The sequence below is a fragment of the Capricornis sumatraensis genome, chromosome X, assembly GCF_032405125.1.
Source record: "Capricornis sumatraensis isolate serow.1 chromosome X, serow.2, whole genome shotgun sequence".
Classification (NCBI taxonomy): domain Eukaryota; kingdom Metazoa; phylum Chordata; class Mammalia; order Artiodactyla; family Bovidae; genus Capricornis; species Capricornis sumatraensis.
The window spans coordinates 73559142-73586868 of record NC_091092.1 but is presented as its reverse complement, the minus strand read 5'-3'; the positions used below and the strand labels follow the sequence as shown (position 1 = coordinate 73586868).

General features: G+C 36.9%; 1 protein-coding gene across 2 annotated transcripts in view; it reads left to right on the top strand.

The window, feature by feature from the left end:
• Positions 1–340: 340 nt before the first annotated feature.
• Positions 341–27727, top strand: part of ATP7A (ATPase copper transporting alpha) — a 74935-nt gene continuing 47548 nt past the window's right edge. For both annotated transcript variants that reach the window (XM_068962445.1, XM_068962444.1), the window contains exons 1-3: positions 341–460; positions 21667–22156; positions 22656–23381. In XM_068962445.1, coding sequence (XP_068818546.1) covers positions 341–460; positions 21667–22156; positions 22656–23381 — 1336 coding nt within the window. The remainder of the gene's footprint in view (positions 461–21666; positions 22157–22655; positions 23382–27727) is intronic.

The window sequence follows — 27727 nt, the reverse complement described above, 5'->3', positions numbered from 1 at the left end:
ATAAGTTCATTTGTATAATTTTTTTAGATGCCACATATAAATTATATGATATCTGTCTTTCTCTTTCTGGCTTATTTCACTTTTTATGATAATCTCTAGGTCCATCCATGTTGCTGCAAATGGCATGGTTCATTGTTTTTTATGGCCGAGTAATATTCCACTGTATGTACCACATCTTTATCCATTCATCTGTTGGTGAATATTTAGGTTGTTTCCATGTCTTGGCTATTGTAAACAGCACTGCAATGAACACTGGAGTACATGTAAGAGGAAGGGTTATTTCCATGGCTGATATTTATAAGTTTATTGTTTCTAATAGGAATGTAAAGAAGAAATCAAAATGGATCTGAGTATGAGTGTGAATTCTGTCACCATCTCTGTTGAGGGAATGACATGTAGTTCCTGTGTTTGGACCATTGAACAGCAGATTGGAAAACTGAATGGTGTACATCATATTAAAGTAAGTTACTCCTTGGAAATCAATACTGTTGACTGGAATTCTTCTGGGAAATTATACTTCTAACACTGAAATAGATGCAGAAACACTAACATGTATGACACAAAGACTGTCATACTTCAAACCTTGAAGCTGAGTCAATTTTCTTTGGCCCATTAACTTATTTTCTTGTTAAAGACAATAATAAATTATATATTTTTTAAATTTAAAAACATCTGAACATTGAGTCTTGATGTTATGGTTGTATCAGTTTATATTTTATAAGTATAGGTGCTGACATGAGTTTGAACAAACTCTGGAAGATAGTAAAAGACAGTGAATCCTGGTGTGCTAAGAGTCAGACAAGACTTATCGACTGAACAACAACAACAGTATTTTTTATTACTGTTGATGTCATATTGAACTAAAATACATGTTCTCAAAGGAAGGATTATGGGGTTTCTTTCTCTTTTATATCATGACAGTTAGTATGTTAATAATAATGTAGTCTTCCCTAAGAACGTGCATACAAAGTGTAACTAATTTTCTAAACATTTTCACTTTAGTTTTTAATTGCAAAACTAAAATAGACTTTTGTTAGACTATCTTAACACATTCCTGCTGTAATTCATCTCAGAATCCTATTTAGTGAAAAAGAGTGATTTATCATATATTCTAGTTTCTCTGTAGTGAACATGAATTGTTATTATAATTATTATACATAAATAAGAAAAGCTAAGCTTTGTTTACAACCCACTCCAGTACTCTTGCCTGGAAAATCCCGTGGATGGAGGAGCCTGGTAGGCTGCAGTCCATGGGGTCACTAGTAGTCGGACACAACAGAAGTGACTTAGCAGCAGCAGCAAGCTTTGTTTAACACCTTTTAAACACAAAGGCCAAAAGTAGCAAAGTCAACACAGGACTACCCCAAAGGAAATAAAATGATACCATGCCCCCTATATCCTATAAAAAATGTCTTTGAATGTTTCCTGTGCTCGTTTTTTTTTTTGGCATAGACATAGTGTGTTAAAGCAGCAAGGGGTCTTAGATATGACTTAAGTAGTCTAACCCCCTCATTTTACACATGGACAGACTGAAGCCCAGATAAGGAAGTGATTTGTGCTAAATTGCACAGCTACCTAATACCAAATAAAACTAGAACTCAAGTTCCATGATTCCTGGGCTGGAATGTTTTCTGGTCATACAGTATTTACAGATGCATTTTAATTTGCATATGGTTCTCAAATTTGTGATCTCCAATTTATTCTGTCACATAACTTCCAAAAAAAAAAAAAAGCAGCCTGGTATTTTCATCATCAACTTGCTTTCTACCATGAAATTGCTGTTTTAGCTCTGTGTCACTATTCTCTATATAAATTCTTCTCAGAATAATTCTAATATTTTTAGCATGAGATGCCTTGAATTATATTTTATTTGTCACTGTCTTTTTAATCTTTCTACTTCCATGTTCATAAAGGTGTCTTTGATGTTAAAGCCTTTGAGGTTAAAAATATGTTTTGACGAGGTCCAACTTTCTCAGTTTCAGCACTGTTGACATTATGGGCCGGATAACTCTTTGTCTTAGGAGAGTGCTTCAAAGGATATTTAGCAACATCCCTGGCCTCTAACCATGAGATGCCAGTACCCTCTCCTTCCACTTGTGACAACCAAAAATGTCTCCAGAAATTGCCAGTGTTCCCTAGGGATGAAATTGCCCTCGGTTGAAGATCACTCCTGTTCAGTTCAGTTCAGTTCAGTCGCTCAGTTGTGTCCGACTCTTTGCGACACCATGAATAGCAGCATGCCAGGCCTCCCTGTCCATCACCAACTCCTGGAGTTCACTCAGACTCGTGTCCATCGAGTCAGAGATGCCATCCAGACATCTCATCCTCGGTCGTCCCCTTCTTCTCCTGCCCCCAATCCCTCCCAGCATCAGAGTCTTTTCCAATGAGTCAACTCTTTGCATGAGGTGGCCAAAGTACTGGAGTTTCAGCTTCAGCATCATTCCTTCCAAAGAAATCCCAGGACTGATCTCCTTTAGAATGGACTGGTTGGATCTCCTTGCAGTCCAAAGGACTCTCAAGAGTCTTCTCCAGCATCACAGTTCAAAAGCATCAATTCTTTGGCGCTCAGCCTTCTTCACAGTCCAACTCTCACATCCATACATGACGACAGGAAAAACCATAGCCTTGACTAGATGGACATTTGTTGGCAAAGTAATGTCTCTGCTTTTGAATATGCTATCTAGGTTGGTCATAACTTTTCTTCCAAGGGGTAAGCGTCTTTTAATTTCATGGCTGCAGTCACCATCTGCAGTGATTTTGGAGCCACCCAAAATAAAGTCTGACACTGTTTCCACTGTTTCCCATCTATTTCCCATGAAGTGATGGGACCGGATGCCATGATCTTCGTTTTCTGAACGTTGAGCTTTAAGCCAACTTTTTCACTCTCCCCTTTCACTTTCATCAAGAGGCTTTTTAGTTCCTCTTCACTTTCTGCCATAAGAGTGGTGTCATCTGCATATCTGAGGTGATTGATATTTCTCCCAACAATCTTGATTCCAGCTTGTGTTTCTTCCAGTCCAGCGTTTCTCATGATGCACTCTGCATATAAGTTAAATAAGCAGGGTGACAATATACAGCCTTGACGTACTCCTTTTCCTATTTGGAACCAGTCTGTTGTTCCATGTCCAGTTCTAACTGTTGCTTCCTGGCCTGCATATAGGTTTCTCAAGAGGCAGGTCAGGTGGTCTGGTATTCCCATCTCTTTCAGAATTTCCCACAGTTTATTGTGATCCACACAGTCAAAGGCTTTGGCATAGTCAATAAAGCAGAAATAGATGTTTTTCTGGAACTGTCTTGCTTTTTTGATGATCCATCGGATGTTGGCAATTTGATCTCCGGTTCCTCTGCCTTTTCTAAAACCAGCTTGAACATCAGGAAGTTCACGGTTCACGTATTGCTGAAGCCTAGCTTGGAGAATTTTGAGCGTTACCTTACTAGCGTGTGAGATGAGTGCAATTGTCCCTTCTCAGAGAACGTCTATTATATACCCTTTGGCTCTTTAGTTATTATTTGATGATGGTAAATTGAGTTTCAAACAGGCTCATGTGCCCCTTTCTCTTCATATTAGCTTCTTATGGTTCTTTTTTGCCAGTGATGGGTATAGTGAACAGTGTTCTCAAACCACAGCATGAGAATCACCTGTAAGGCTTGTAAAACATAGATTGCTTTAAAACATAAAACGCCCAGAGTTTCTGTGTTAGTAGTAGATCTGAATGGGGCCTAAGAACTTAACTAAAGCTGTGGTTCTGGGACCACAGTTTAAGAACCATTGTATTGCATAAGTTATACTTACACTAAAGATTATTTGTCATTTGTTTGAAATTTAATTTAACTGGGTCTGTCCTATATTTTCATTTACTAAATCTAGTTGGTAACCTACTTTGAAATCATTCCCCTTTACTTTTAGACCCTCATAAGCACTGATTTATTTATTGTTTCTATAGCTTTAATTTTTAAAAACTACCATATAAATAGAATCATATAATATATAGCCTTTTGAGCCTGGCATTTTTCATTTAACATTGTGCATCTGAGATTCATCCATGTTGTTGCATGTATCACTGGCTCTTTCCTTTGTTTCTGAGGCGTTATTCTCTTGTGTGGATTGTACCAAAGTTTGTTTACCCATTCATCTATTGAGAGATATTGGATTGTTTTAAGTTTCTTTTGTGATTATGTAAAATCCTCTGAATGTTTATATCCAAGTCTTTGTGTGGACATAAGTTCTAATTTCTCTTAGGCAGATTCCTAGGATTGGATTTATTCTATCATGTGGTAAGTGTATGTTCAGCTTTTTGAAACACTGGCAAATGATTTACCATAGTGGCTATACTATTTTATGTTCCCAGCAGCAATGTGTGAGGATTCCACTTTTCTCACATTCTCTACAGCACTTTGTACTACCAGTCCTTTTAGTTTTAGACATTCTCATGGGTATGTAGTGGTATCTCAATTCTCATTCCCTTAATGGATAATGATATTGAGTATCTTTTTTTGTGCTTCTTAGGCATTTGTATACCTTCTTTGTGAAATGTCTGTCAAACCTCTTGTGAAATTTTTAGCTGCATGTTTCGTTATTATTCAATTTTGATTGTTTTCTATATATTCTGAATATGTCTTCTCTTAGATATGTGCCTTCCAATTTTTTCCCCAGTCCATGGGTTGACTTTTTAATCTTTTAAAAATGTCTTTCCCAGAGCAGCAGTTTTTACTTTTGTTGAATTCCAATTTATCCAATTTTTTATGGAGCATGCTTTTGGTGTTATTGCTAAGAAATCTTGACCTTACCCAAGATCACAAAGATTTTACAACTGTGTCTTCTAAAAGATTTTACCTTTAGATCTATGATCCATATTAAATTAATTTGTATACATTATGAAGTATGAGTTGAGGTTAATTGTCTTAAATATGGATGTCCAGGTTGCTAAGCAGCTCTATTTGTTGAAAGGTAATTTTTACTCCATTGAATTGCCTTTGCACCTTTGTTGAAGCTCAATTTACCATATACTTATGGATATGGTATGATCTGTGTGTCTGTCCTATAAATATCACACAATCTTGATCATTGTAGCTTTGTAATGAACCTTAAAATCAAGTAGTATAATTTCTCAACTTTGTTATTTTTCAGAATTGTTTTGGCTATTCTGTTTTCTTTCCCTGTACACATAAATTTTAGAATCAGTATATAGGTTTCTACAAAAATATCGCCTGGGAGTTTGACTGTGACTGTGTTTATTCTGTCTATCTATTTGGATAGAATTAACATCTTAATAATACTAAGTATTCACACCTTTGCACATGATATAACTCTCCATTTATTTAGGTATTCCTTATCAGGGATCTGTAGTTTTCATTGTAGAGATCCTACATATATTTTATTAAACTTATATTAAGTATTTTCTGTTTTTAGATGATGTTTAAATGGTACTTTTAAAAAAAATTCCAATTTCAGTTGTTCATTACAAACATACAGAAATGTGGTTGGTTTTTGTATGTTGACTTTGTATCCTGAACTTTGCTAAACTGTCATCAAATCTGTTAGCTTCCCTGAAGATTCTTTGAGATTTTCCACATAAGCAATTATATCATCAGGGCATAAAAATAGTTTTATTTCTTCCTTTCTATTGTATGTCTTTTATTCATTTTCTGTCTAGAACTTCCATTACAATTTTTAATAGGAGTGTTGAAAGTGAACATCTGTGTCTTGTTCCTGATTAAGGGGGAAAACATTGTCCTTCACCTTTAAGTATTATGTTAGTGTAGGGTTTTGTAGATGCCCTATATCAGGTTAAGGAAATTCTTTCCTCTTCCTGGTTTTCTGAGAGCTTTTATTTGTAATCATGAATAGATGTTGAATTTTTTCAAGTGCTTTTTCTGCATCTAGAGGTGATCATATTGTTTTTCTACTTTAAGGTTGTTAATATGGTGAATTACATTGATTGATTTTCAAATGTTATACTAGCCATACACTCCTAGGATAAGCCCAACTTGGTCAAAGAATACTTTTAAAGAAAAATTTCAAACATACACAGAAGTACAACTTTTACCTGTCACCGACAGAATTCCTTGCTATTTATTTTCATGACAGCATCATTTGATTTTGATAATGTATTTTGGTGATGCTTTTGAAGATTTGTTCTGGGCCTTCCTGCCTGTTCTGCTTTGTTTAAGGTAGAGGTCCCTGACTATGCTTAGTCACTCGGTCGTGTCCATTTCTTTGTGAACCCATGGACTGCAGCATGCAAGGCTCCTCTGTTCATGGGGATATTCCAGGCAAAATTACTGGATGGGTTGACATGCCCTCCTCCGGGGATCTTCCCAACCCAAGGATCGAACCCAGGTCTCCCACACTGTGGAAGGATTCTTTACCCACTGAGGCACCAGGAAAGCCCTGACTAATGGATTGGAAATTCCTAGTATATCTCCATGCCATTTTCAAGCCTTTTTGCTGCCCCCTGTCTACTTCCTTTTTTCTTGTCACTCATCAGAATTCTCAGCATTGTTTGGAGCATAATTTCAGCACTCTTTCCCATGCTTCATTCAGTTTGGTTCCCCACTTATTCTCTCCTATTTCTCTCCAACTTATATCCGAGGGCCCAAAGACATTAACAATATCTCCTTGCCAAAAGTTTGGGGATTTCTACTATAATGATGGTACATCACCAGATGGTCAACACCGAAATCAAATTGATTATATTCTCTGCAGCAAAAGATGGAGAAGCTCTATACAGTCAACAAAAACAAGACCAGGAGCTGACTGTGGCTCAGATCATGAACTCCTTATTACCAAATTCAGACTTAAATTGGAGAAAGCAGAGAAAACCACTAGACCTTTCAGATATGACCTAAATCAAATCCCTTATGATTATACAGTGGAAGTGAGGAATAGATTTAAGGGCCTAGATCTGATAGATAGAGTGCCTGATGAACTATGGAATGAGGTTCATGACATTGTACGGAAGACAGGGATCAAGACCATCCCTGTGGAAAAGAAATGCAAAAAAGCAAAATGGCTGTCTGGGGAAGCCTTACAAATAGCTGTGAAAAGAAGAGAAGTGAAAAGCAAAGGAGAAAAGGAAAGATATAAGCATCTGAATGCAGAGTTCCAAAGAATAGCAAGAAGAGATAAGAAAGCCTTCTTCAGCGATGAATGCAAAGAAATAGAGGAAAACAAGAGAATGGGAAAGACTAGAGATCTCTTCAAGAAAATTAGAGATATCAAGGGAACATTTCATGCAAAGATGGGCTCAATAAAGGACAGAAATGGTTTGGACCTAACAGAAGCAGAGGATATTAAGAAGAGATGTCAAGAATACACAGAACTGTACAAAAAGGATCTTCATGACCCGGATAATCACGATGGTATGATCACTCATCTTGAACCAGACATCCTGGAATGTGAAGTCAAGTGGGCCTTAGAAAGCATCACTATAAACAAAGCTAGTGGAGGTGATGGAATTCCAGTTGAGGTATTTCAAATACTGAAAGATTATGCTGTGAAAGTGCTGCACTCACTATGCCAGCAAATTTGGAAAACTCAGCAATGGCCACAGGACTGGAAAAGGTCAGTTTTCATTCCAATCCCAAAGAAAGGCAATGCCAAAGAATGCTCAAACTACCACACCATTGCACTCATCTCACTTGCTAGTAAAGTAATGCTCAAAATTCTCCAAGCTAGGCTTCAGCAATATGTGAACCGTGAACTTCCTGATGTTCAAGCTGGTTTTAGAAAAGGCAGAGGAACCAGTGATCAAATTGCCAACATCTGCTGGATCATGGAAAAAGCAAGAGAGTTCCATTAAAACATCTATTTCTGCTTTATTGACTATGCCAACGCCTTTGACTATGTGGATCCCAATAAATTGTGGAAAATTCTGAAAGAGATGGGAATACCAGACCACCTAACCTGCCTCTTGAGAAACCTATATGCAGGTCAGGAAGCAACAGTTAGAACTGGACATGGAACAACAGACTGGTTCCAAATAGGAAAAGGAGTACATCAAGGCTGTATATTGTCACCCTGCTTATTTAACTTATATGCAGAGTACATCATGAGAAACGCTGGACTGGAAGAAACACAAGCTGGAATCAAGATTGTTGGGAGAAATATCAATCACCTCAGATATGCAGATGACACCACCCTTATGGCAGAAAGTGAAGAGGAACTAAAAAGCCTCTTGATGAAATTAAAAGAGGAGAGTGAAAAGATCGGCTTAAAGCTCAACCTTCAGAAAACGAAGATCATAGCATCCGGTCCCATCACTTCATGGGAAATAGATGGAGAAACCGTGGAAACAGTGTCAGACTTTATTTTTCTGGGCTCCAGAATCACTGCAGATGGTGATTGCAGCCATGAAATTAAAAGACGCTTACTCCTTGGAAGAAAAGTTATGACGAACCTAGATAGCACATCCAAAAGCAGAGATATTACTTTGCCGACTAAGGTCCGTCTAGTCAAGGTTATGGTTTTTCCTGTGGTCATGTATGGATGTGAGAGTTGGACTGTGAAGAAATCTGAGCACTGAAGAATTGATGCTTTTGAACTGTGGTGTTGGAGAAGCCTCTTGAGAGTCCCTTGGGCTGCAAGGAGATCCAACCAGTCCATTCTGAAGGAGATCAGCCCTGGGATTTCTTTGGAGGGAATGATGCTGAAGCTGAAACTCCAGTACTTTGGCCACCTCATGCGAAGAGTTGACTCATTGGAAAAGACTCTGATGCTGGGAGGGATTGGGGGCAGGAGAAGAAGGGGACGACCGAGGATGAGATGGCTGGATGGTATCACTGACTCGATGGACGCTAGTCTGAGTGAACTCCGGGAGTTGGTGATGGACAGGGAGGCCTGGCATGCTGCTATTCTTTGGGTCACAAAGAGTCGGACACGACTGAGCGACTGATCTGAACCGAACTTAACTGATGGTAATACATGGAGGCTTTTTCTTAAATATAGTGTGAATTGCTGACTCTTCAGCATGTCTATTTTTATTGCCAGGGCTTAATGAGTCAATGTGTAATTTTAACTGAGTTGTGTCTTCATTTGTATAATGTACTTATTGTTTTAATATATTGTTTAAGTTTTCAGCATCTTTGAAACAACTTTATATTGGTTGTGGTTCTATTTACTGGAAGTTTTCTGTAATTTTTCTTTTATTCAGTATTCATTACAATGATGACTTAAAGTTAATGCAACTTTGGAATTTGATCAGCTTGCATCAGTCCTAAAAAGGTTTTTCTTTGCCTACTTCAGATCCATATGCCAAAGATAAATGTTAGACATGCTGCCCAGAGTAGATGTAAATATTCTAAAGGGAGCTTTATCTAACTGAACATCAGATTTACTACAGGATTTAGAATTAGGAATCTGATGGATTCTAATAATCAGAAGCTCATTACATATTTTAAGTGCTCGAATTATTAAATTGGAACCAGAATGTTTTGTGTATATCCAGATCAAATACTTATGGGAGTTCTGTCTTTTAATCTTAATCTAAACATTTAAGTTTTTACCCCGTCTTCAGAGATTTCAAATGGATTTTAGCTTTTCAGTGAAGTACGCGATTCATGCTTTCTTGTCCTTACAGTGTTCTTGTCTGTGGTTCATATGTCTCATAAGATCTTAAGCAAATTAGCTTCAGTTTGTCTTGTTTTTATTACCAAAAAATTGGCTAATTAGCACATAGTGATTCTTCGTGAAATTTGATAGAAAATTTTGCCACATGTTGTGGTGCCAATATGTTGACAGTTATTTTCTATACCTGAAACTCTACGTGTTTTTTTCAATGTCATCTTGGCCAGAGAGGACAAAGTAAACTGTATCCATTTTACTATTTGTTTGGGAAGAAAGTAGTGTTTCTCATTTGCTTACTAAACTACACACTCTGGTCAGATGAGACTATGTTGATGGTTGTGGCAGGAAAATCTTTCTTTACACAGTGAATATGCCTTCTGTTGAGTTTTCTGTCCTGTAGGTATCCATGTGAATACTTACATATGAAGTTTTCACTTTCACATGCTCCAAATGTAGGGTTTCCTCTGATTCTCCAGGCAAGGACACTGGAGTGGGTTGCCATGCCCTCTTTCAGAGGATCTTTCTGACCCAAGAATCAAACCAGTGTCTCTTACATCTCCTGCATTGGCAGGCAGGCTCTTTACCACTAATGCCACCTGGGAAGCCCCATTTACCATCTACCTTGGCATAACTACAGTCTTAGAGGCTTCCTCATTGCCTCCTCCCCTCCTCCCTGCCCTAAGGACATTGCTGCCTTTAATTTGTTTTGAGAGAGAGCCAAGTTGGAAAAGCTGAGAGATGACAGGTAACTTTTATTAACTCTACTACAAGTTTCCGCCAAAGTGTTTGTATTCAGAATACTCAAATTTATAAAAATTATTGAAAATTTTCACTAATTGTAACTGTCCAAAAATCAGACAGATATTTTTGCAATTTGTTAATTAGAAAAGAGGATGGCAAAAATAGCTCTGCAACCTTCGGTCCCAAAACTTTAAAAATAAATAATTTAATTTCAGTGAATAAGTATGACATATGTACTTGACTTATTCTCAAATGAAACCAGGTAAACTTCTCCACTTGAGCTGAAATGGCTGGTGCTAGGGGCCAGGAAAGATATAAGCATCTGAATGCAGAGTTCCAAATAGCAAGGAGAGATAAGAAAGGCTTCCACAGCAATCAATGCAAAGAAATAGAGGAAAACAATAGAATGGGAAAGACTAGACATGTCTTCAAGAAAATTAGAGAAACCAAGGGAACAATTCATGCAAAGATGGGCTCAATAAAGGACAGAAATGGTATGGACCTAACAGAAGCAGAAGATATTAAGAAGAGGTGGCAAGAATACACAGAAGAACTGTACAAAAAAGATCTTCACAACCAAGATGATCACGATGGTGTGATTGCTCACCTAGAGCCAGACATCCTGGAATATGAAGTCAAGTGGGCCTTAGAAAGCATCACTACGAACAAAGCTAGTGGAGGTGATGGCATTCCAGTGGAGCTATTTCAAATCCTGAAAGATGATGCTGTGAAAGTGCTGCAGTCACTATGCCAGCAAATTTGGAAAACTCAGCAGTGGCCACAAAACTGGAAAAGGTCAGTTTTCATTCCAATCCCAAAGAAAGGCAATGCCAAAGAATGCTCAAACTACCACACAATTGCACTCATCTCACATGCTAGTAAAGTAAGGCTCAAAATTCTCCAAGCCAGGCTTCTGCAATACATGAACCGTGAACTTCCTGATGTTCAAGCTGGTTTTAGAAAAGGCAGAGGAACCAGAGATCAAATTGCCAACATCCGCTGGATCATGGAAAAAGCAAGAGAGTTCCATTAAAACATCTATTTCTGCTTTATTGACTATGCCAACGCCTTTGACTGTGTGGATCCCAATAAACTGTGCAAAATTCTGAAAGAGATGGGAATACCAAACCACCTGACCTGCCTCTTGAGAAACCTATATGCAGGTCAGGAAGCAACAGTTAGAACTGGACATGGAACAACAGACTGGTTCCAAATAGGAAAAGGAGTACATCAAGGCTGTATATTGTCACCCTGCTTATTTAACTTATATGCAGAGTACATCATGAGAAATGCTGGGCTGGAAGAAACACAAGCTGGAATCAAGATTGTTGGGAGAAATATCAATCACCTCAGATATGCAGATGACACCACCCTTATGGCAGAAAGTGAAGAGGAACTAAAAAGCCTCTTGATGAAAGTGAAAGAGGAGAGTGAAAAAGGTGGCTTAAAGCTCAACATTCAGAAAACGAAGATCATGGCTTCCGGTAACATCATTTCATGGGAAATAGAGGGGGAAACAGTGGAAACAGTGTCAGACTTTATTTTTCTGGGCTCCAAAATCACTGCAGATGGTGATTGCAGCCATGAAATTAAAAGTTGCTTACTCCCTGAAAGGAAAGTTATACAGCATATTGAAAAGCAGACACATTACTTTGCCAACAAAGGTCCATCTAGTCAAAGCCATGGTTTTTCCAGTAGTCATGTATGGATGTGAGAGTTGGACTGTGAAGAAAGCTGAACACCAAAGAATTGATGCTTTTGAACTGTGATGTTGGAGAAGACTCTTGAGAGTCCTTTGGACTGCAAGGAGATCCAACCAGTCCATTCTAAAGGAGATCTGTCCTGGGTGTTCTTTGGAAGGAATGATGCTAAAGCTGAAACTCCAATACTTTGGCCACCTCATGTGAAGAATTGACTCACTGGAAAAGACTCTGGTGCTGGGAGGGATTGGGGGCAGGAGGAGAAGGGGATGACAGAGGATGAGGTGGCTGGATGGCATCACCGACTCGATGGACATGAGTTTGGGTGAACTCCAGGAGTTGGTGATGGACAGGGAGGCCTGGCATGCTGCGATTCATGGGGTCGCAGAGAGTCGGACACGCCTGAGAGACTGAACTGAACTGAGGAACAGGTTAGAAGCTAAGTCTTACTAATTAAGTGTGTGCTAATTTCAGTAAAGCTATGTTAACCATCTAGAAACTAGTTCACATAGTTTTTCTCCAAATTACTTAAGTTCTTATTGTCTATGACAACTAATACATTTTCCAAAACCCTCAACTCTGTGACAGACTGTTTTAAATTATTAAATTTATCCTAGTTATCTATGTAAAACTAAAGGATGAGATTCTGTTTTGACATTTGCAAGTACATTCCTGTATAAATTTTCCCCTAGAGACTTATTGTACCCCACTCATATGTAAGGCTGCTATGTTTACTGCATCTTCCCAGAATTTACCACTGCTTAATGGCCTATCTAAAGTCAGAAAAATGTAATTAAATTGTATTAAGCTGTACAAGAAAAGTAGCAGAAGTATAACATGAAAGCACTTTGTGTTATCAACAGTGATTTATATGGATCCTCGTGACAGATACTTAAGGCTATAGTTTCCAGAGTACATTCATAATTTGTTTGCTAAAAATGAAGGTAGACATGCTTTTTCTACCTTTTCTAGCTCTGCCTCTACAGTCAGAAGCCCATATGATACAGAGTATACTAGTAATCCTTCTTTTCTCCTTCCTTTAAAAAGTATATTACTAAGTGTTGTTTTCTAAGCCCAGAGACAGATTTTTGGTGACGTTAAGCTTAAGTTACAGAGCCTGCCACTTAAATCTACCCCTTCAAATACCTGGAAGGAATCATAGCAATGTTCCCATGGTTATCTTTTTCTGTGAAAGTAAAATAATTTAACCACAATCCTTTAAATCCATTGTGTACTTCCACTTCGACCCAGCTCTTTTAGACTTCCCTTTTATGTAGGTAGTATTGGATGTGCCATAGGCATTTTGGGGATCTGATTAATAGGTTGAATTGAGGATATGTTTAGTTTGGGGTTAAGGGGCTGTAAGGGGCTTCCCAGGTGGTGCTAGTAGTAAAGAATCTGCCTGCCAATGCAGGAGACACAGGAGATGCAAGAGACACGGGTTCGATCCCTGGGTCAGGAAGAAGGGAATGGAGAAGGGAATGGCTACCCACTCCAGTATTCTTGCCTGGAGAATTTCATGGACAGAGGAGCCGGGCAGCCTACAGTCCATGGGCTCGCCAAGAGTCGGACATGACTGAGCATGCGTGCACGCAGATACACACACGGTTTTTAGTTGCTTCTGTGTATAATGAAATTTGTGCTACAGGTTCTGGTAGGATAATGTCCTTACCACCCATGATGCCAACACACCAGGGTCATGGCATTAAGGAGTAGGGCTTAGTGTAAAAGTGATAAATGAGTGTTATCAATTCAAAGAGTATTTAAAACTAGTTCACTGCACAAGTAAACTTTTCTGAAATGCCCAGAGATCTTATTGTTCATATATGAAAGAAACTTAATAGTTTTCCCAAATTTGACAATCATATATAAAATGATTTTACAAAATCACTGTTAAATGGAGCAGCAATCAAAGTACATATATAGCCAAACATGTAGAAAGAGAAAATATTATACAGGTATAGGAGGTATTATTAATAAAAAAAAGTTACTTTAATGGATTTTATAGTATTTGGTAAGTTTCAAAAGTTTATAACTTGTAATTTTGATACACATTTAGAATATTTGCATTTGTACAGATGTTTTTTCATTTATAGTTTTGTGCTGTTTTCCTTAATGAAGGTCACTCATAATGCTTACATTTCAGAGGCAACAAAAGGTGAATTCACCTCTTTCTAGGCACTGTATGGAAAATTGTCCTTGTCCGAACATAATTTATAGTCAGAATGCAGCTTAACATGTTAACACATAAATATTGGTCACTTCTCAAAGACTGTTAAGGTTTAAATTTTCTGGATCATAGTTTCTGAGATTATAATTAAGACTAATGTGTAGTCAATTCAGAAACCAGATTTGAAGAGGACATTGTTTCAGCTAAGTCTAGGAGCTGTTCGTTGTATTTGGAATAAAACTCTGATATGAATTAATATAATTTTGGTGTTAAAGTCGAAGAGATGTTTCTTGTGTTTGGAATAAAACTCTGATATGAATTAATATAATTGTGATGTTAAACTGAGTATGATTGTTTTATTTAAAAAATGTTGCAGTGGAACAGATTAGAGATTTAATTAACAGGATTCAAGGCAAGTGAATAGTCAAGAAGTCACTAATTTTGAAATAAGAATGAATATGATTATACCTCTTGCAGCTTCAGCATTTAAATATATTTTGGGTATTATATCTTAAATTGCAAAGTTTATAAATGAGTGTTATACTCTTGTTCTGCCAAGACTGTAGACTTTAAGGAGATTAACTTGAAGCTTTATTTAATTGCCACAGTTGTCTGTTCAGGGGGAAAATAAAATGGCTAGATAATGTGAAAGTCTTTCTCTGAGACTGGCCTTTTTGAAAGTGGTAATGTAAAATTAAATTTAATTAGATATAAGCACCAAATGGCTCTAAAGGTTAATGCCTTATTAACAGATTACTTTGTCCTTGAAACTTAACTGCATTTTGTGTGCTTTTTCCTTTACTCAGATAAAGGCTGCAGTCCATTTTCCTAACACAGACTATCCTTTAAAAAAAATGACCACTTAGGTAATTCCCTTGCAATTCAGTGGTTAGGACTCACTGCTGAGGGTCCAGGTTTAATCCCTGGCCAGGGAACAAAGATCACACAAACTGCACAGTGTGGCCAAAAAAAAAACCAAACAGTCTAGATGCTAGCAGTTACCAAATTCATCCTGTGGATCAATACATTCCTTACTCCCCTTAATATTAACTATTTTTTAAAATTATTGAAAAAGTAACATATGTCCAGAGTAAAATCCCCTTCCAAAAGAAACCAGTTATCAGTTTCCTATGTGTGAATTCTCCTAGAAATAGACTGAATATAAGATGAATAACATTTGTAGATCTATATGCTGATTGAACAACCTAGGTTTGAACTGCACAGGTCCACTTATACACATTTTTTCAATAAATATGTGTTATAGTACTACATGATCTGTGGTTGGTTGAATCTGAGGGTGTGGAACTGAGGATATGGAGGGCCAAATGTAAAGTTATACATGAGGTGGGTGCCCTCACCCTCATCTCCTTGTTGTTTAAGGCTTAACTGTGTATATATGTGTGTGTATCTCCTTTGTATATAAATGGAAGCATACTATATACATACTGTTCTAACCTTGCTTTTTTTCACCTAGCAAATACATCTTATTGTTTCCTGTCAGCATATAGAAATCCATCTTTATTTCTATTTGGAACTTTTTCCCTTTAACATTTGGTATGGCAAATGATGATAGTGCATTGAACATTTCTTTTTTTCAAATGCTTTATTAGAGTAATATAGGCATTTTGCCTTGTATAAATTCTTAGGTAATAAATGGCCATCCATGAAGATGTAGAATCAGTTATTCAAACAGGCTTAGGTTTCTGATTTAGTTGAACCAAGGATCAAAGAAATATCAAATCAAAGGTTAAAAACTAGCAGTAGAGGAATCATGTAAAGAAGGACTTTTGCTATTTCCTTTCTTTGTATATAAATTTTTGTAATGAATAATCATTCATTAGTTACATAATTTTTGAAGAAAATGAAATTATATTATTAATGAAACTTTGGACAAAACACTCAATTTATAGAAAAACAATACTACAACTTAAACTAACAAAATCTCCACATCTTTTTCATTTTCAAACATTTGACCTTTGAATTTTTAGAGTGGTTTTGGGCTGTTGTCTTAGTCTCTAAGAATTGTCTTTTGCTAGTTCGTACATTGATTTAAAATTTTTAAGTTGTAACTTTTATTTAGGTTGGTCAAATTGGATAAATATCAATAGAATTTGATGCCTTCCTCTTATACTTTAATTTTCAGTATCTTTTATTGAAACATCAGAGTGTTACTCAGTTAAAAAAAATATATATATATATTGTTTTTTTAGCAAACAGTAATAAAATTTATATTGAGACATATGTAATATAAATGGGATTCCTATTGTGTATTTTATATAGTATTTAGTTGGCAAAATATATTGTGTAAGAAGAATCAGACATATTAGAAATTCAAGATTATTGATGAATCATTTTACTTTTCTGAGTTTAGTCTCTGTAGAAGGACAGGATCCTTTCAAGCTCCTGCAAAACCTCTGAATCCCTCTATATTGAGTTGTTATGAAAATGTTAGAAAATAGGCTTTAAACCATTTGAAGATTTCCCCACTGGCTTAGTAGTATGGGGGAAAAGCAAGAGAGTTCCATTAAAACATCTATTTCTGCTTTATTGACTATGCCAAAGCCTTTGACTGTGTGGATCACAATAAACTGTGGAAAATTCTGAAAGAGATGGGAATACCAGACCACCTAACCTGCTTCTTGAGAAATCTGTATGCAGGCCAGGAAGCAACAGTTAGAACTGGACATGGAACAACAGACTGGTTCCAAATAGGAAAAGGAGTACGCCAAGACTGTATATTGTCATCCTGCTTATTTAACTTATATGCAGAGTACATCATGAGAAACGCTGGGCTGGAAGAAACACAAGCTGGAATCAAGATTTCTGGGAGAAATATCAATCACCTCAGATATGCAGATGACACCACCCTTATGGCAGAAAGTGAAGAGGAACTAAAAAGCCTCTTGATGAAAGTGAAAGAGGAGAGTGAAAAAGTTGGCTTAAAGCTCAACATTCAGAAAACGAAGATCATGGCATTTGGTTCCATCACTCCATGGGAAATAGATGGAGAAACAGTGGAAACAGTGTCAGACTTTATTTTGGGGGTCTCCAAAATCACTGCAGATGGTGATTGCAGCCATGAAATTAAAAGATGCTTACTCCTTGGAAGAAAAGTTATGACCAACCTAGATAGCATATTCAAAAGCAGAGACATTACTTTGCCGACTAAGGTCCGTCTAGTCAAGGCTATGGTTTTTCCTGTGGTCATGTATGGATGTGAGAGTTGGACTGTGAAGAAGGCTGAGTGCCGAAGAATTGATGCTTTTGAACTGTGGTGTTGGAGAAGACTCTTGAGAATCCCTTGGACTGCAAGGAGATCCAACCAGTCCATTCTGAAGGAGATCAACCCTGGAATTTCTTTGGAAGGAATGATGCTAAAGCTGAAACTCCAGTGCATTGGCCACCTCATGCGGATAGTTGACTTATTGGAAAAGACTTTGATGCTGGGAGGGATTGGGGGCAGGAGGAGAAGGGGATGACCGAGGATGAGATGGCTGGATGGCATCACTGACTCGATGGACGCGAGTCTGAGTGAACTCCGGGAGTTGGTGATGGACAGGGAGGCCTGGCGTGCTGCGATTCATGGGGTCTCAAAGAGTAGGACACGACTGAGAGACTGAAGAGAACTGATCTGACTGAATCTGAATTTATTATGTTGATGTATCAATTAACTCCTGAGGGGATAAAAGAGAATTTCAGTGTGCTAAAGCAAAGTACCTTTCCCAAAGTGACTTTTAAAAATGGGGAAATGTTAGAATATAGAATATAATTGTCAAATCTTGGTAAAAACCTAAGGAAATACGTTCTGTTAGTCATTTATTAATTTAAACTGGTATGGGAGAAGATATGAAATGTAGAGGGGAAAAGTAAACATAGAACTAAAATTTAGTTCACACACTAGAAATATTTCATTCTTATCAGGTATTTTTATTTATAAGTCACATATTGTTCAAATCACAGGCATAGAATTTTGGTTTTTCAAGGAGGTCAAAGATCATCTAGCCTCATCATGTATTAGTGGAAAAAGTATGGACTTTGGAGTTACAGAGACCTACATTTGAATTCTAGCTCTTTCATTTTCTTGCTGAATTTCTTGAGCAATTTATTCAGTGTCCTAGCCTTCAGATAGGAAGTTGGATCATCTTTTATTATCAGATGAGAAGGAATACACAAAAGAAAATATACTAATGACAACCCAAGAAGTGGTAATAACACAGTTTTTAGCTTTTATAGAAAATTAGAAGTCAAAAGAACTGTCTTTCAAGAAACTTAAGCCCTTAGATTTGTCTTAAGTTTCTTGCTTGAGAATAGATGATGCAGCCTTTTTATATTTATGCAAATTATACAGAAATTACATACAGATAAAGTATATGATGCTTGAATTTCATGTTTTAGACATTTCAGTAGACAAATAACTCCTTATGCATTAAAATAATGGATCTTTACAATATCTATGGACAGCACCCTCTACACCACTGTTAATACTGTTGAGGCCACAGAGTATATTTGGTTTCTTTTCTTCTTTCACTCCTGCTGCTGCTGCTGCTGCTGCTGCTGCTGCTAAGTCGCTTCAGTCGTGTCCGACTCTATGCGACCCCATAGATGGCAGCCCACTAGGCTCCTCTGACTCTGGGATTCTCCAGGCAAGAATACTGGAGTGGGTTGCCATTTCCTTCTCCATCTTTCACTCCTACCTTCATCTAAATATAGTGAACAGTGCTCCATCTTGAGTCCTTCATAGGAGCCACATTTATAGATTGTAGGCTTTTGGATGTTTATTTTCAGGGGAACTATTGATAAAATAGAAACGTAGTTCCCCTGGGAAAAAACAAAACAATATTGATTCCTAATGAAAGATTCTGAGAGGAAAAACAAGCAGTCGAAACTTTGGAGCACTGTGGGGAATAGGCGAAGGTGGGTTGCATTGGTGGTGTTCAAGGAGAGTGGCACAGACCCAGAATCAGACAGATTGCTCCCAGCAATTTCCAGTTCTTTGGAGTCTGTGCTTGCTTTTACTCACCATTGGATAACTAGCACGTGGTAGGTATTCAGTAAATGTTTGTTAAATAAATAAGTGCTATTTTAGCTTCCTGCTCAAGGATTTGGCATCCAGAATAGTATTGTGATAAACGCTTGGTGAATTTCCTCTTACACAAAGGTGCTGCCTGTTTTTGTTTCCTTTGAGACCTTGGGCTTGAAAAATCTCTTTGATATCTAACATTCAGAGGAAAAGTCAAGTGCTGTTATCCCAAAGGGGAACATTTTTTTTGTGCTAGGTATGGCTGACCTGGCCTTAAAACACACAAATAGAAGTTACTGAATAAGGAAGTGTTTTCTGGTTTGCAGCATGAAAACAACATAGGGTAATACAACTTTTTTGTATAGTATTTTATATACATAGTTTCCTTGTTTTTTTTTGTGTCTTTTATATCTAGAAGACAGGCTATGGCAATAAAAAGTATAGCAAATCATTGGATGATAAAGTGATTTTTGCTTTTAAAAATCAATTTTCACAACACTTCCTCATTGGGTACGTTGGTAAATTGAAATTTGGCAGGAGGAGTTGGGGATTAGCTCAAAATCAGGACTTATTTATGAGATACCAGATATATTTAAGCCTAGAGGGGGAAAAATCCCCTTCCCTTTTTAAAAGTTTGGCACTTGATCAGAAGTAGAGTAATACATAGAGCAGTACTGTCCAATGGAACATTCTGTAATGGTGAAAATGTTCTGTATTTACTCTGTCCCTTGTGGCAGCCACATTGGCCATTGAACACTAGAAATGTGGCTAATGCAATTGAGGAACTGAATTTTTTAATCTTTTCATTTTTGTTTTTAAAATTATACTCCCAAATTGACTTCTTTTTGGCATACAGTTCTATGAATTTTTTGTTTGTTTGTTTGCTTGCTTTTTTTAGGTTTGGTTAATTTTAACGCATTTATAAATTAATTTGGAGAAGTAAATGGCAACCCACTCCAGTACTCTTTCCTGAAGAATCCCATGGACAGAGGAGCCTGGCAGGCCATAGTCCATGGGGTCGCAAAGAGTCAGACACGACTGAGCGACTAACACACATAGATTAATTTAACCACCCCAAGCCAGGACAGCACAGTTCCATCACTCCAAAATGATTCTTCTCTAAATGCAAATATAACTATGTCATTCCCCTGCTTAACTTTTCCATGACTCTCTATTACCTATAGAATAAAGCACAGATGATTATTGGCATACAAGAGCCCCCATGATAAAGCAGTTGCCTAATTATGCAGCCTTTCATTTTTCTCTACTTTTGTGTTTACATTTGTCATGAGTTCCCTGCTTCAAATGTCCTTGCCAATTTCTGTTATTCCTTTAACATTCAGGTATTATCTCCCCTAAGAAGCTTTTTTGACACACATTCCCTGGGATGAATGGGTGTTCATTTTTTCTGTCCTCTTTTCTAGCATTGCTCCCTCTGACTATGTCATGATCAGCTTTGTATCATGAGAATCTTAGTTCCTGGCACATATATAAGTGTTTGATAAATATAAGTTTTTCAGTGTTTACTTTTATATGACTTACTGCTTCAAAGAACTACTTTCCTGTTTACTCATATGATCCTTATAACAACCCTGGAAGATAGTAGAGCACATTTCTTCATTTTTCTGATGGTAGAGCTAGTGAGTGTGGTTAACTTGTAAGTGGAGAATTGACACTGGAGCTCAAATCTTCTGACTCAACCAAGTTTTGTGTGTGTGTGGGTGTGTGTATGTGACTACTTCATAAATCTTTATAACCCATGTGTTACCCAAAGAGATGCAGGGTAAGATGTCCAAGTAGTAGTTAAATTATATTCAGTTGCTGAGCTTTAAGAATACAATCATTATTTTAATAATCAAATCAGGAAAAATTATAAAGATGTTCTTATTTTGCACAAAAGTAATACTGGACTATTGTAGAAGGTTATAGAAATACTTGCTAAAATCAAGTGAAAGGAAAAAAAAATAAAATCAAGTGAAAGAAAAAAAAAACCTATGAATATTGTCTTCATAAACCAACATGTTTATACCTTTTCTTGCAACAAGTTTATCTTAATTGAACATTTTAAAACTTTAAACTTCATTTCCAATTTGTTTTATGTAAGTGATCCTCTTTCCTGAAATTATCTTTTGAATTGGTAGAGTGCTAAGTGTTGGAATACTTTGTGAAAGGAGATGAAGAGTAGTTTGTTCTCTGTTATGAAATTCTAAGGTGTGTTTGTCTGTGCACATTTCAAATGCCTAATCATTACCTGAGTCAAGTACACCTACATAGAGCTTTACCATTCCTGTAGGTACACAAGACATTTTGTGCTGCTTTCTAAAGAGAATAGGAAAGATGAGAACTAATAAAGAAACCCTATTTGATTTAATTATTTGTTTCATTCTTGATGGTGGTGTGATGATTGATAATTTTAAGTTCCATATCATAAAATTTAATTAAAATGACTTCTGCAATTTCTTTCCAAAAGGTTTCACTGGAAGAAAAAAATGCAACTATTATTTATGACCCCAAACTACAAACTCCAAAGACCCTGCAGGAAGCTATTGATGACATGGGCTTTGATGCTATTCTCCACAATCCTAAGCCTCTCCCTGTTTTAACTGAAACTGTGTTTCTGACTGGTACTGCTTCACTGGTTCCGCCATGGGACCATATCCAAAGCACATTGCTCAAGACCAAGGGTGTGACAGATATTAAAATTTCCCCTCAGCAGAGAACTGCAGTGGTGACAATAATCCCTTCTATAGTGAATGCCAATCAGATAGTAGAGCTGGTTCCTGATCTCAGTTTAGATACTGGAACTCTGGAAAAAAAGTCAGGAACTTGCGAAGATTATAGTATGGCTCAACCAGGTGAAGTCATGCTGAAGATGAAGGTGGAAGGGATGACCTGCCATTCATGTACTAGCACCATTGAAGGAAAAATTGGGAAACTGCAAGGTGTTCAGCGAATTAAAGGTAGTATGACTGATATTGTTTATTTGATTGCTTTGTAAGGCTTGGTTTTCTGTTTTGGTCTTTTAACTTTAGCATTTTCCTTTAAGCATGGGTTTTGAATCTGTGGGACTAGAATGTTACTGCTTCATTGAAGTCTGAGAAACAGTGTATTCCCAGGATTAATGTCAAGTAAAGTTAATGATTATAATTAAAAGTTACATGAATCTTGAACTAGCATAAAAGGCAGACAAGGTGGCATTCATGGAGTTCAGGGTTCTTAACGCAGCATGCCTAGGGTCCTCTTGACCTCTGTTTCTATTCAGGCATGCAGAAACTTGGAGACCACAGATACAGTGGTCACATCAGTAACATTTTCTGAAAAGAACAGAATTATTTTAAGAAAGGATAATGACAACAATGAGAGAGAAACAATTATGTGTGGTATTGATTTGGTCTACAGAATGTTTTCTGAAGTGGCTCAGGAATAACTGAATTAAATATTTTTCTTTCTATTAACTAGTTTCCTTGGACAATCAAGAAGCTACTATTGTTTATCAACCTCATCTTATCACAGCAGAGGAAATAAAAAAGCAGATTGAAGTTGTGGGCTTCACAGCATTCATCAAAAAACAGCCCAAGTACCTCAAATTGGGAGCTATTGACATAGAACGTCTAAAGAACACACCAGTCAAATCCTCAGAAGGATCACAGCAAAGGAGTCCATCATACACCAGTAATTCAACAGTCATTTTCACCATAGATGGCATGCATTGTAAATCATGTGTGTCAAATATTGAAAGTGCTTTATCTACACTCCAACATATAAGCAGTGTAGTAGTTTCTTTAGAGAATAAATCTGCCATAGTAAAGTACAATGCAAGTTTAGTCACTCCAGAAACACTGAAAAAAGCAATAGAGGCCATATCACAAGGGCAATATAGAGTTAGTAGTGCAAGTGAAATTGAGAGTACCTCAAACTCTCCCTCCAGCTCATCTCTTCAAAAGAGTCCTTTGAACATAGTTAGCCAGCCTCTAACTCAAGAAACTGTGATAAACATTGATGGCATGACTTGTAATTCATGTGTGCAGTCTATTGAAGGTGTCATATCAAAAAAGGCAGGTGTAAAATCCATACAAGTATCACTTGCAAATGGCAAAGGGACTGTTGAGTATGATCCTTTACTAACCTCTCCAGAAACCTTGAGAGAAGCAATAGAAAACATGGGATTTGATGCTTCCTTGTCAGGTAATTATCATTTTTTTCTTTGATTCCTCTAATGTTCTTTTATTTACACTTTGCTAATTCTTTTGGCTTTTATCAGTGAAAAATGAGTAATAGGCACTGTAGTTCTACTTTTTAGAAATATGACATATGTCAGCAGCATATATGAAGCATATATAAAGATGCATAATGATGTTTGCATAATTATATAGAAACTAGAAACATTAAATAAAGCATGATACCTCCATATAAGGAAATGCTCTGAAGCCATAAAAATTATGGTGTTGAAGATACTTAATGCCACGGGAAAGTGAGATATTTTGTTAAATGAAAAAGCAAGTGAAAAAGTCATATGGTCAAAATTTTATAAACACATGTATAAGGATTTATGCTATGTTTGTTATTTATGTATATGAATAAAATTCCTGGTAGAATGTGAACAAAATTTTAATCATAGTTATTTGTGAGTGGTAGGATAAAGGTGATAATTTGTTTTCATTGTGCTTTCCTATGTATTTTAAGTTTTTTGTGACAGGGTTATATGTATATTTGTATATATTTATGTATATATAATATGGGAGAAGCAAATGTTATTTTAAAAGAAAAAATAGAGCCTCAAATGTAGAAAACAAACTTACAGTTACCAAGGGATAGGGGGAGGAGGGATAAATTGGGAGATTCAGTTGACATATACACACTATTATATATAAAACAGGTAACTAATAAGAACCTGCTGTATAGCCCAGGGAACTCTACTCAGTGCTCCATAATGGCCTATATGGGAAAAGAATCTTAAAAAAAAAAAAGGATATATGTATAGGTATAGCTGATTCACTATGCTGTACACTTGAAACTAATATAATATTGTAAATCAACTATATTGCAAACAAAAATTTTAAAAAGAAAATGAAAATAGTAGAGATAAATAGTAGATTTAAGCAGTAGTTTCAAATTTAGGCATTCTAATTAACCTGACTCTAGAACTGGCCCAAAGTCTTCCTGTTTTCTGGCAGCTCTTACCTTGAACTGAAACCAGAGATGTATATCCAATGGAATTTGCCCATGTGAACTTGTTTTGAACTAGAATTGAACCTAGCCTTGAATTAAACTGGAAATTCCCTAAATGAAATGTCTTGCTCTGAATATTAATGGAAAAGTTGAATAACTAATTTCTAGACAGTGTCATTGGACTTCCCTGGTGGCTCAGCGGTAAAGAATTCACCTGCAGTGCAAGAGACATGGGTTCAATCGCAGGGTCAGGAAGATCCTTTGGATGAGGGCATGGCAACCCACTCCAGTATTCTTGCCTGGGAAATCCTATGGACAGAAGAGCCTGGTAGGCTACAGTTCGTGGGGTCACAAAAGAGTCAGACACGACTTAGTGACTAAGCAGCAGCAATAACAAACATTTTAAAAGCCATAATGAATAGGTAGAAAACCTTGGAAAGTGATTATGACCATAAAATAACATGAATTATGACTACAGTAACCCATATTATTGGGATAAAAAGTTAATATCAATTGACTGCATTGTGTGTTTCGGCTATAGATCAGTCAGAGTTTAAGATGCCACCAGAATTGTGGCTGCCCATTTTCTGAATGCTAGTGTCAATGCCGGTCCAGGCTTCATAGTCTACCACTCTGAAACCTGTTCATATAGACTTAGAGGGATCATTGCATTTCTCCTTCATGTCATACCAGTCCTGGGTGGACAATAAATGTTAATAAACAAAATAGAAATATAGGAGGTGCTTTTTATCATGACCACCAATATCGTCATTATCGTAAGAAGATATATAATATATGAAGTTGTCTTCACTAACCAATTAAAGCAAACAAAATACTCAGTTAATTCCTTTTCCTTTTTTGTAACTTTTTAATCTTTAATTTCAAACTTACAGAAAAGCTGCAAGAATAGTACAAAGAATTCCTGTTTACCAATTTTACTCGGATTCCATTGTTAATACTGTTGCTGCATTTGTTTTATCATTCTTTTTCTCTAAACATATGTCTATAGACATATATTCAAACACGCAATACACACACACACGTAGCTATCTTTTTCTGAATCATTTGAGAGTAAGTTGCAGACATGATGTTTATAGTTAAACATAAACATAGTTGTTTTTAAGCCATTTTCTGATTATATATTTATTCATATTACTTTAGACTAAACCTGCCAGTTTTGAGGATCAGACTAGAAACCCTTTCTTGAAATTTTTGGATTCTTTTCTGATTGTTGCCTCACATGCAGGAGAGTCAGTCTTCTTTTGAATTCATTTATGCATAAGTAGTATTGCTACAGTTTATAGAAAGGCCAGTTTAAAGAAACTAGCCATTTAATTCACTGTGGCTTTTTAACACCTGTACTGCCTCTGTGAAAGATGGAAGCATTTGCTCTTGCCACATTCACTGGGGTAAAGGTCACAATTTTGTGAATCTTTGTTGAGAAATCATGCCGTTGTAACTAAAAGGGGTTACCTCTATGACTTATTTTAATTAAATACTGTACTTCTAGAGTGTGAAATTGCAGATGGTGTTTTGGTTACTTCTGGTACCTGAAATAACTAAATTACTCTTTAATAAGACTTAAAGTAACTGGTAATATAAACTTTCTTCTCATTGTCCAAGTTCAAAATTTTAAATCTTCATAATAATTAGGATAGAATGAATAAGCTCTTGGCTAGACTAAAATAATGTTTTTTCCCCCAAGCCAAAGCTATTTCCTTTGAGCAAATGAGCCTCCTTTTTGAATTTTTGGTACTATTTGGTAAATTTTATCCTCTTTGTTCTAAATAATACTCTCGTAATCTGAATGAATATCATTTTCTGAATTGATTCACATATAAGATTAGAGACTGTCTAATTTTGGAAAGTGTCCTTTGCTATACCCAGACTGGCAGTACTGCCATCATTTGGAAGCTTATTGGAACAGAATTTCAGGCCTCACCCTCAATGTACTGAATCAGAATCTACATTTTAGCAAGATCCCCCAGGTGATTGTATGTCAAAATTTAAGAGCCTTTATTATAACTGATTTGAGAAGTCAGGCTTTTGTTATGGAAGTGGTCAGGCTTTTGTTAAAGTTTCTTCAAAAGATGCCTTTTTTCGGTATCCTAAAAACCAGCTCTGCTATGAAGGGTTTCCTCTATGGACTAGCCAAATAGACTTGAATCAGTTTTTTGCCCAAGGGAAAGAAGTAACATATTAGTGGAAATTTCCACATCACTTCTTTTCCTCCTTATCTCTGCAGCAGAGTTGAAAATCTTTAGCTTTTTTGCAGGCACATGGAAGTGCTAAAAAGAATACTTTCTCCCTTCTTGGGAGGTGATTAATACTGAAATGGATAAACTAAGTCTCCGCTAAGACTGCAGGGGAGCTTCTGGGATGACAGATGCTTTCCACTGTTTCACAGTCCATAAACATTCTACAGAAAAATTCTCTGAATACTTTGTGAAAAATGAAGATTATTGCTGACTTACTCCTTGCCTCTTCTTCCATTGTCCACCAAAGACATTTTAATTTAAAAAACACTATGTATTATTGTTAAAATTCAAGCATACAGCAGTGTCTATAGAGGAAATTGGTTCATCTTTCTGTTATTCTATTCCTGCTATAACCTGATTCCCCAGAAATAGCCTCTGCTAGTAGTTTGGTATGTACCTTCCTAGGCTTGCTTATGCATGTTCTCGTGTATGCACTCTAACAATTTTTAAATGACATTGTACTGCATTGCTGTTTTGCAGATTGCTTTTTGTCCCACTTACACGAATTGCTTTACTGCCAGTATGTAAATCATTAACATAATGATAGAAATTCATTATAAAACTAAAGTCTTTCTATTAATAAACCACTCTCTACTGGAGTTTGGGGTAGAGATAATGGGCTTGAAGATCTTGATATAAAGTTCTGTTTATTCAGCTAGTTCCGATTTTCCCAAGAATTGGGATGGGCAGTGTTGAACTTGGAAGTCACATCCTGGAAAGTGTAAAGATAGCATTGCACAGGGCTCTAGGTCCATGACAGTTTTAAAGGAATGGGTTGACAGTGCCTGGAGAAGGAAATGGCAACCCACTCCAGTATTCTTGCCTGGAGAATCCCGTGGACAGAGGAGCCTGGTGGGCTGCTGTCCATGGAGTCACACAGAGTTGGACATGACTGAAGTGACTTAGTATGCATGCATACATTGGAGAAGGAAATGGCAACCCACTCCAGTATTCTTGCCTGGAGAATCCCAGGGACAGAGGAGCCTGGTGGGCTTCTGTCTGTGGGGTCACACAGAGTCGGACATGACTGAAGCGACTTAGCAACAGCAGCTGCAGCAGCATTGACAGTGCCAGGAGGTGTGGATTGTGATAAATGACAAGGAT